We start from the raw sequence: 11,935 nt of genomic DNA, 5'->3' as shown, positions 1-11,935 counted from the left end.
AACATATGCTCTGTTTAATATGTTATTTTCCTTTCCTTTTATTATATTATTTGTTGTAGTTTAGCACTGATAATACGACATCCGCTGGTAGTAGGATGAGGTTTCTAAAGTGTATTTCAACCAAAAGACAATTTATATATACTTTGGGTGATGTTAAGCAATACCATTTAGAAAGCCTTCACATGTAAGGGAAAGATAGGAGGTTATGATTAGGCATTTACAATAATGGCTGGCGATAAATTGCGGTATGTGTATTGAAATAAAAATTACTAGCCAGTAAATAATAGACCAACTCGCAAGTGAAAAAAATGTGGCTGACACCTATGAATTCTTCTATTCAAAAATTTCGTTAAGCATTTATAGTACATTCCAGGAATATTTAAATGCTGCAAATTAGACTCCTCTACTATTCTTTTTTCAGACAAAGAGGTTTTATTTAAAAATAAATAAAAATTGCAATTTTATTGTCATGATTCATTGTGTTTTTCTTTCGAAAAGATTTTCATTGCTTCGAGCAACATAAGTTGATATGATTGGGGGAAAAATAAAATTTTATTTCTGGTGCCATTCTATTTTGAAGTCACCAATTTGAAGATTTTTATTATTATTATTATTATAGCAATCGATTAATCCTTTTCCATTCCCAGATTCTGTTTGCTAAGCATATTATACTGTGCATTGAATCTTGTGTTCATGTCTACATGCAATATTTCACAATATCCGGCAGTAAATCGGCCGTTTTACCATTATTATTATTCTATACGAGATGGTAATGCTTTGGATCAAAATTTTTCATCATTATAATTGATAATAGAAAGTTTTTATTTATTTTTTTCATTTATTTCTTCTTTTTTCCATTTATCCATTTCTTTAAAATACATAAAAGAGAACGAATAGAATAAATAGTTTGTGAATTCAAAAATTTTTAAAGGACACAAAGACGTCATTTATAAAAATATTTATATATATTTTTAGCAATTTTATTGAAAATTAATAGTAATACTAATAATGAAGTCATTCTGCAATCGAATAATAATAAATAAATTTTAATAAAATAATTTACTTAATAATAGATATTTCATCTTAATTCGTAAAAGTGTAAATGGAATAATAAATTAAGAATTTAATGAATCAACTGAAGAAGAGATTCTAGAAATTCAGAAAGTCCTTTACCAGATATATATTTAAAAAAATAAAAATTTGCTACCAGTTATAAAATATATTTTTTTATTAGTTGCATAGATGCATGCTTTAAATTTTAACACTTCAGGGAAAAAATTATGACTCATTATTTCAAGAAATTATCGTACTCTGATTCGTTTTATGAAATATGAACACACGTGGTAAAATTCCGACGAAATGAGCATCACAATTTCATAAAATTGCATCCACTTTGGACACTGATAAATGAACTAAAAACCCATGACAGTCCACATTCTGTGGGCAGCCATGTTTGACTTCCAATGAAAAGAATCTCAAAACCCATAAAGTTCTAACAAAACACATGCACAAATGATGTTTAACAATGGTTCTACAATGATCAATAACAAGTGGTTCCAACATCAAACAAGAGGATCATCACGTACACTCGGAATCTTCTAAACTACGTCATCTTTCATCGGGAGGGAATCCGGAGGGGGCAAGTAATTGTTGATGGCAGGTACGGAGGGAGATCGGTTGACAAAAGACATGGAGGTGGCGAAACTGATGCAGCTGCCCCGAGGGACATTCCGGTAGAAGTTTTCTTGGGGTGAGCATCTGAAGCTGAAAGATTGGCTTTGACGGCTGTTGATGCCTCTGCGGATTTTCCATCGTTCTAAGCGGCTTCGAACCGAATTCTGGACCTAATAAAGAAAGAAAACGGTTCAGTCCGACGCTATGAGAGGACTCTGTAAATGAGAATCGACTTCCGTATCCCGAACAGTTCAAAGATGTTTTACAATATTTGAAATATTTTATAATATTGTACGATATTTGCAATAATTTACAATATTGTACAATATTTACAATAATTTATGATATTGTACGATGTTGTACAATATTGTGCAATAATGTTGTTCGATACTGTTCAACGTTTTGTCTGCCTAGGTTTGTAGAATTCTGATACTGAACGTAAACTCTGGTTGAATTTGCAATAATTTATAATATTGTACAATATTTGCAATAATTTACAATATTGTACAATATTTACAATAATTTATGATATTGTACGATGTTGTACAATATTGTGCAATAATGTTGTTCGATACTGTTCAACGTTTTGTCTGCCTAGGTTTGTAGAATTCTGATACTGAATTTAAACTCTGGTTGAATTTGCAATAATTTATAATATTGTACAATATTTGCAATAATTTACAATATTGTACAATATTTACAATAATTTATGATATTGTACGATGTTGCACAATATTGTACAATAATGTTGTTGGATACTGTTCAACGTTTTGTCTGCCTAGGTTTGTAGAATTCTGATACTGAACGTAAACTCTGGTTGAATTTAATACGAAAAATATAGGGTTAGTTATTGGTCTACATAATGGTCAAAAGTTATTTTATTATCCATTTTTTCTATTGTTTTCTGGAATATTAAAAAATTAAAAAAATGCCACTAATGTGTAAAGAATGAATCGAAATTATTCAGTCGGATGGTATTTGTTTCACCCATTACATAGAGTGTACTTTCAATACAAATTACAAAATTTAAGCAGTCAGTGACACTGTAGCAAAACTTTATTGAAAGACAATGATAGCTATAGATCACTTGTCTCGGTGATATAACCAATCTTTTCGAATTTCTTAATGAGTTTCTTTACATTGTAATGCTTTATCAACATTTTTTGCATTATGTTGAAAATTTATGCTATATAACAAATGGAACCTTCCAATTAATAGAAAAATCTGTTTCCGTTCTTCCTTCATAAATGATATCTCTTTGCAATTGATTCAACTGCATGAAAATGAAAGATTAAATTAGTCAATGTTTTGACTATTTGAAGGGAAATTTATGATTCATCTTGCAGAAATAATTCTTATACATTGCACAACATGATATTAAATGTAAAGCTGTTAAAATTTTTAGAAACTGCACGAATAAAATCTTTCTATAATGTATTAAAAAAAAACATATATATTTAGGAATTTTGTGGATATCTCGTTTATCGGGATAAGAAGTCACCGAATAAGAGGGAGTACTTGGTATCACCAGTGACATAGAAAGGAGGATGAGACATCTCTAGAGACCAGGCGTATCTTCTTTAGAGAGTTTTTCTTATGAGCTGATCATAATGATGCGGATTCATTCTGCGTGTTCTTGCATATTCGATTATTCAGTACTTGCATATACTTAAGTAATAAAGAGGCACTTTTTTAACAGTTAACATTTAAGGTTATGCAAGTTAAATGAAGGTCCCTAATGCAACTAACCATAACTCTGGGGGAACCATATGTTGATACTGAAATTTTAATATCAAATTTTTATATGAAGTTAAATTGATATTAAATTAAAACTGATTTTCAATTATATGAAAAAAATTCATCTAATATTGTGCATTAGAATAAGCATGAAATTAATTTCCATATATTTTAAATCTCAGAACTATTAAACAATATGTGAAACCTACAAACATACCTTCAAATTATGAAAATTCCACTAAATTTCATTAAATTTGACCTTTTTAATAAAGTATTAAAATTCGATGTCAAACATTAAAAATCAAAATTAAATGTCAAAACGTCTAGAAAACTAATTGAACATTTATAAAAATTACAATTAAAAATATATAATTAATGTATATACTATTAAAACATACCAAAATAATATAAATAGCTTTAGTAATATTTCGAAAATAATCAAAAAAATTACCTACTATATTATTAATTATAAGAAAAATAATATTTTTATATTGTTTTTAAACATCTATAAAATATTCTATTCTTTAATAGTACATATAATAGACGGAATTATTAAAAAAATGAATAGTTTACATTTCATATCCCGAATTCAATTAGTCGATATTTTTACATTTTATTATAACAGATGTATAAACTTTCTAAGGATAAGACAGAAAAGAGAAAAATATTTCAATTAATTAATTAATTAAAATATTTTATTGTGTAATTGTAATAATTTAATTAGCAATTGAAATAATTTCAGTTAACTATTAAAATAAATATTCATTAATAAAATTTAATTTCTTCCCCAGGTTGTCGTCTAAAACCTAGATTTATATTTTTCTTAAATTAACTATTTCTTAATATCTTTATGTATATTAATTGATAGGATGATGATGTTACAAATATAAAGGACTTGATTAAGTTGGTATCTTCAAGAACCATTAAATAACTACTAAACACGAAATATATTACTATGCCTCAAATGCTGCTTCATTTAAATGAGAAGGCAAATGTTAAATAAAAATACATTATCTTTAAAAAAATATGATTATATTCCAGTATTAACCCTACTAATTTCTTATCTGAGTATAGAAGTTTTAGCATTTCATTTTCAAAAACACATTTTTGACACATTTTAATTCATTTTCCACTTTTGGTTTATATCACGATTTTATATTTTCGAAATGGAATCAATGGTTTCTTAAATGAAAGAGTATTGAAATGAAAGTCAAAAAGGAATATTACTTAAAAATCGAAATTTTTACTATCTTGTTTATACTTACCTCTCCATTTAAAAAGCAATACAAGACAGCTACGATAAAACCCTGTAAAATAAGATTCACAGATTGTAAGACCAATGCAAATATAATTTCCTAAATTGCCTAGAAATTCTTTAACTAATACCATTATGAAACGATGAAAACTATACTAACTTTAATATATCATGCAAATAGAATTGCTGAAAAAATTGATAAGTAAGTACAGAATTTAATTGAAGAAACCATAATTTACAGAATTTTCAAGAAATTAGCTTAATACCTTAAAATCACTTGGTGAAATTTCTTATAAAATTTATGAAGTCAAATTACAATTTCCGATTATTCCAGGACTGATTATAAACTTTATAAATAGTAAATTTCATGCCATTAATATTTGCACCGTTTTGTGGTGAAGGACTGATGTCCAATTAATATGTTTCCGCATTGGATACAAGCGTGCTACGAACAAGTATGTATTATTCGGGGAGAGAACACCTATGTGCCCTACATGAAACATTGTTTATAGCGTTATGAATATTTTAAATTAAGTACCTAAATTTTAAAAATCAAGGCATTCGTTTTTCTTTTAAATCTTTATCATTAACCTTGCTAGATATATCTGGGGATCATCTCTTGAAAATATGTATCCTTTTTGTCGTGACATTGGACTCTAAAAGTATATTTAATTTCTTATGAAATTTTTTATCTGATTTTTTTTTTTTTTTTTTTACAACATCAAGCTTCATTTTTACTAAAGAACTTTCTTATTGTCAACTGTTAGAATCAAATATAGTATAAATTCAGTTTTACAATATTAGATATTTTAACCATAAGTTTGAAGCCACTTCTGCTAGAAAATGGCTGTTGCGCCATTAAAATTCACAACCATCGAACCAATCAGGACTCATTGATTTTTATCAAAAACAAATTATCTGATATGAAATTCAAAAAGAATTTAGGTAATATTTGTATTTTAAGTTATTTTTATTCAAAATGAATTTTAAATGCTATAACACCAAGTCCAAACTATTAAATTCCAATGTTAGCCTATAGCCCAGAAACTCCTAATATTTTTAGAAAGCCTAGAAATTTTTATGTATATTTTACATATAATTTAATTTTTATACGCTCACATGATTTGAAAATATCATGAAGTATAGCTCATTTTTTACTAGGTAATAACTGAACAGTCCTAATAACATTTTGTCGCAAATAATTTTTAAAACTTCTTTTTTTACATTCTCGTTTTAAATTACTTAATCGTAACAAATAGAAGGATATCCCACTAGCGGTTATAACGAGAAACAGGTAATTAACCTCCAGCTGTCAGAAATGTAGCGTTGTTAGGATTTGTCTAATTTTTTATGTGTTAATTGTGTTGCATCTAATTAATTGTGACTGTAGTTCGTTAGATATTAAACATAATTTTATTTGAATTAGCCGGCGTCTGGCATTCTTAAATCACTCAGTCATACTTTTAAATTTAAATCTTGCAGCTCCTTTTACATGATATCGAAATCAATTCTCTTTTGATTATCGCAATTTTATGATTTCCACTATTTCAATTTATTTTAATTGTTCAACTATTACTGCCAGCCAAGATAGCCTGGTTGGTAGGGCGTTGGATTTGCATCCCTTCGGTTGTGAGTTCTAACCACGTCGTCCGAAGACTCTCAGCGTATATTGTGACTGGTGCACGTATAAATCTGCCGTAGCCAAAAAGCCCTCCAAGTCGAAGCAATACCAATGGGGTATTTATTGGATCAGAGGTGAGCGCTCTTTGATTCATGTCTAAATTACGATTTGTGGATAAGTAAATTAAATATATGAATGAAAGTCTACTCCGTAAAAAGGGATGTGATTCATGAGTAGCTAAATCGTACTCTTGGCCCTAGATGGCGCTGATGAGACTAGAGAAGCTAAAACTCGACTTAAAACCGCTAACTTTTTCAGCGGGCTTGTCTATGACAAGTGCCATAAACACTGACGCTGCTGTTGAATTAAAACCAAGAAAACAGCCTTGCTTCATGGAAGGGAAAGAGGAATTCAAAACTTCCATTGTCACAATCCCTCTACAAGAATTAATTCAGTCGCGAATACTTTTGTCATTCACATATTTTTTTACTGATTTAGCCCTTGAAACCAGTTCTTGATGGGAGCATAGGTAAGCTATCACTCACCTACCTGTATTGACAGAAGAGTAGCTTGTATGAATGTGAAAACAACTTCTCCTGTTCTGTGACTTGGCGTTGCGATGACTAAAATATACGTCACCCCCAGAAGTGGTATGAGAACGAGTAAGGCTTTGGCTGCTTTCCTGCAATCAGAAAGTATTTGATCACTAAATAGGTGAGAGTTCTCCAAAATCCATGCAAAAAGATATAAAATTCAATTTTCAATTCTAGTTTGAATAATTGGATTAAAGAACTAATAATCCTATCTTTCTATCTTAGCACGAAGGGTACTGAAAATTTAGATACTACAAAGTACTAGTAAAACGGAACCACTAGTGTAAATTACATCAAATATACCCTCAGGAGATGCAATCAACTTCTTATTTATTCCGCAATCGTTTCGGATGTTTTTCATCTACATACTGGAGGTGCCCCAATGATCCAGAATATGAGAAGACACGAATGGCAACAGGAAAAATGTAATTTACTGTTTCGAATAAAAGACTGTTATATTTATAAATGATCGTACAATCTTCATATGTAAGTTTTCCAATATTCAGTCCAATTTCCAATATTATCAAAAAGATTTCCAATATTATCAAAAAGATTTCCAATATTATCAAAAATTTCCAATATTATTTCCAATATATATCAAAAAGATTCTAGTTTAGATACGCGAAAAATTCATTACAAACGATTTCTTAAATGTTGCCCATTTTAAAATTTTATGAATCAGCAATCAAAGAGCTTTCAATAAACTCGTTTTTATTATTTTATTTCTCTTATATCAAGTATATAAAGAAAAAGTACTGTAATGAAAAATCTATATTTGAAAATCTACTATACAGTGCTCTCATAATCCGAAAAGCACATTTTTGGAATTGGAGCCATCTATCTGTCTTTTGCAGCATAATGAGTCTCTGGAGAACGCGGAGAGATTGGAAGTCCCTTAAGGAGATACGATTTCAAAAATTTGGCCAGTGGCGTAATTGAATGATAATTAATACACCGGTCACTTATCCTGCCTATATTACATGGTTTAGTAGCGGCGGAGAGGTCGACTGTCTGCTAGTTGTTCCGTCTGCCTGAGCACGATAATTCATAAATGCTTTGAATGAATAAAATCTATTTTGTGATCTTTACATTCACTTTATAGATTTATAACAAATTTTGTGCGAAATTCATTCACAGGAATTGCCTTCTGTTTGTTTGGGAACAATTGAACTTAATAACTACAAAATGTAAAATGCCCTTAAATCAAATATTAAAACCGAGCATGCAATTTCTGCATCTATAATTTAAATTTGAAGGCGTCCTGGCATAGGGAAGCGCATCTTCCCCATGATCTGGACGTCCCGGGTTCGAGTCCCGGTTCTTGCATGGTTATTCTTTTCTGTGCTCTATCTGTGAGGTGTGTGAATACCCCCCCCCTCCCCTGTAAAATGGGTTTGTGCAAGCAAATGTGACGCATGAAGTAGCTAAGTCGTACTCTTGGCCCTAGTTGGCGCTACTGAAAAAATAAGAGACGTTCACTAGGCTTAAATCGCTGGCAGATAACTGTCAGCGGGCTTGTGCAGTGTTATAAGTCACAACACAGCACACATAATTTATATTTGCATTAAATTTTGAACCAAATCCACCAAGAGGCAAATTTTCTTTGCTATAAAAGCTATACCGAAAAATCCAAGAACTTAGTAAAATGATATTTGGTATGCGATTTTGCAAATGAATTTTAATTTTGTCGAAAAACTAGGACTAGAAGGCTGATTCTGTTATCTCTATTATATTACGAGGACAAAATGCTCTATGCACGAATTAGAATATAAAAATCTGAACATTTATGCCGTTCATGATCTTGCTCATTAATCATAATCAATGTTGAGGGACATAATGCCTTTATTGGCGGGAGTGTTAAAAAATGTCGGGGTGACCATTCTATTTTATGCTGTATTAATAACCTCAATAAGGACTCTGGCTTAGGCTGAGGTGTCTTCTCTTCACTTGGAATTGAATCAAATTTTTCTTCTTTTTGAAATCAGACGTTCACTGCCCGTTAGTATTGCCGCATTGAAAAGAGGTAGTCGACTTTCCATGGCCGAATGGTCAGAGCACTGGTCTCTTAATTAAGAGATCGTAAGTTCGAATCCCGCTAAAGACAATGCGATTCACAATCGGTGTAAATATTCAATCCCTTGATTTCATGTTTCCCTTTATTTTATGTTTCAGAAGATTCTAGGCATTTCTTGAGTTTACCAGACAAATGTTCTGGACTTCTCTTACTGTCTCCAGAAAAGTATTCTGGAACTTTCCCTGCTAGTATAAAAGCAGAAGATTTGTCAGTCACTGTGTTCTCAGTTCAGAGATGAGTAAATAAATTGGTTTAGCTTTACTTCTTGTGTGTGTCATTGAGTTCCGTACTAAAGTACCTACGTGACAGTATCATTCTTATCAAAGATTTATTGTGTAATAAGCCAATTACATTTTCCTTCTTCAAACTTCCACATATTGTGTGTGTGGGGGTGGGGGGTGAGGAGTTGTCATTCTCGTCGATTTTTGTGATTTAACAAATACGAAAACCGAAAAAAATAGAACGACACATCAAGTCGTAAGCCCCACGAAGATTATGAAGTGACGGAATGCCAAAAAAAATTGAGTTAAAAAAAGAGGTACCCTCCTCGGTCAGTTATCTATATAAGGGAAGAACTATTCCATATTACACATGTTATTGTAATAATAACTCTTTTACATTGTCGCTTCCTTATTCTGTTGATTCAATCATAATTTTAAATTAAATTGGAGGAAAGTTTTTGATTGTTATGATGCAATTTATATATCTAAAATAATTTTATGCAAAAAGAGACTAATACGAACCTGTATTGTTCGGATTCAACAGTATTGGTAGCTCTTAGCTTTGTTATCAACACCCACATGATCTTCGTTAAGAAAATAATGTTTACCTGCATAGAAAGAAGTATCATGCATAAATAATACAATTAGAAGTGCAAAGTAATTAGTACTTCTAATTACTAATTAGAAGTAATTCTAATTACTAATTAGTATTAGTAATTAGTACTTCATGTTAATACTTGAAAAAAAACCCGGGGAGACACCTCGAAATGAGAATGAGATGCTTCCGGTATGGTGGTTGGATCTCGCCACTCTGGAGGGTACACATAAAGGTCGGGGATCTGCCTCCTCCCATTGATGATGGGACATACTTCCTTCGGGAAGGGTTGTACAGTGGCTGGTGATGACCCTTAGGACTCAATCACAGTTCCCGCCAGTGCTGATGTTGAGGCTGTCCGGTTATTCAATATATTTATCCGTGTGCCTTCGGGCGGGTCGGACTTGACTTAATACTTGAAGAATTAATACTTGACTAAATAACGTTCTTAATATTTTATTTTTAGCCGGCGTCCTGAAATAGGGGTAGCGCGTCTTCCCCATGATCTGCGCGTCCTGGGATCAAGTCCCGGTTCGGACATGGTTGTTCTTTCTCTGCTCTATCTGTGAATTGTTTGAACGTGCCCCCCTGTAAAATAGGGTTATGCAAGCGAATGAGTGACGCGTGAGTGGCAAAGTCGTACTCTTGGCCTTAGTTGGCGCTAGAAAAACAAAAGACGCCCCACCTATTGGCTTAAATCGCTGTCTTCGTAACAGCGGGCTTGTCTATTTGCCATAAGAAACAACAACCTATTTTATATTCAGAATTTGTTTTGTGCTTTATCTTTCTGAGTGACTATAAAAGTCAATTTAACCTATTATTATGCAAAAGAAATCGTATTTTATTAAGCAAGACCAATAACATATCTCTGAGATGACAGTTTTTACAGTTTTCAAGAAAAATATTTTGTTGAATATCTTCATTGAAGAATGGAATTTCAGTTATTATAACATCATAAAAAGTACTTATCATGGTAAAAGGATTCTTCATTATTTTATTCTTCACAATTTGCATCTTTTTAATCCTTCCTAATTTATTAGGATTCCTAGATAGTTTATCAGAAACAGAACTTCAAATGATTCTGTTCATGGCTTTAGATGGGACATGCCAGCTTTCTAAATTCATTTTGCTACGGCCTTTGCAGTAAGAGAAGGCGTAAATATCTCTTGACAGCTCCGATAGAATAGAAGACTCGCGAATTTGAAGGCGAAACACTTTTTCCTTAATGGCAATTTCAGATATGGTACCATGGACAAGTCAGCATTATATTACATTGAGATCCAAAGAGATCTCCTAAAATATTTCATGTCATATTTGGGAAGATGTTTTTTTATTGTCTTCTGAGGCTTTAGATGATATGGCTTATAAAAATATTGTTGAAAGAGAATGCTTTATAGATAGATATATAATGCAGGGAAAGAAATATTTTGTTCGTCATTTTACTTTTTGGTGAATTTAATTATCTTTTCCTAGAAATAGAATGATTATAAAAATATTACATTCAGTTTTAAACTAGTAGGAATATTGTATAAAAGAAAATTAAAGAAGTTATTTTAAATATAAATTCATATATGGGTTAATGCACTTATACAGAAATTTATATATAGTGAAACCTCGCTGAACCAACATAATCCGTTTCCGAATCTTTCTCTTAACACGAAACACTCGTTAAGTAAAACATTTTTTTTTCTTATGAATCCATGTAGAACAAGATAATGTATTCCATTCCGAAAACATTAATCAAACATATTTATAATAATGTAATTTATTATTTATAATACATGGGTTTTTTTACAAAAAATTTGCCTAAATTGCTTTAGGATGGGCTTCAAAATTGGCGAAAATGAGCCGCAGCATCATCATCAAATGAATTTGTAGAGCGTGTAGTTATCGTCTTATTAGGGTAATTTTTCTCAACAAAAAATGTAATAAATTCCTATACTATCAGTATCTCCCTTATTTTATTGAAAGTTTCTTGTTCTGTTGAGTCTATTTATTCCTCTCTTGACCAAATCTCCTCTGCAATTTTTTGGTATGATACAGAATAAGTTCCAATAATAATAACTTCTTCGATAATTTTGAATATTTTTCCCATCAGCTCATGGATATCGTTGCTTTCCACCTTTAGCCTCATAATCTAATCCAGATACAAATCTCGTCGATTG

The 11,935-nt window shown here is 31.1% G+C and overlaps 1 protein-coding gene across 1 annotated transcript in view; it reads right to left on the bottom strand.

Moving 5' to 3' along the window:
* Positions 1 to 1,429: 1,429 nt before the first annotated feature.
* LOC129968211 (diuretic hormone receptor-like) overlaps positions 1,430 to 11,935 on the bottom strand; it is a gene marked incomplete at its 5' end in the record, with an annotated part of 68,286 nt that continues 57,780 nt past the window's right edge. Inside the window, 4 exons of the mRNA XM_056082064.1 lie at positions 1,430 to 1,844; positions 4,677 to 4,718; positions 6,837 to 6,969; positions 9,698 to 9,783. Coding sequence (XP_055938039.1) covers positions 1,599 to 1,844; positions 4,677 to 4,718; positions 6,837 to 6,969; positions 9,698 to 9,783 — 507 coding nt within the window. The remainder of the gene's footprint in view (positions 1,845 to 4,676; positions 4,719 to 6,836; positions 6,970 to 9,697; positions 9,784 to 11,935) is intronic.

The sequence above is a fragment of the Argiope bruennichi genome, chromosome 5, assembly GCF_947563725.1.
Source record: "Argiope bruennichi chromosome 5, qqArgBrue1.1, whole genome shotgun sequence".
NCBI lineage: Eukaryota > Metazoa > Arthropoda > Arachnida > Araneae > Araneidae > Argiope > Argiope bruennichi.
The sequence above is the reverse complement of the archived record's forward strand: the minus strand, read 5'-3'. Positions and strand labels throughout refer to the sequence as shown.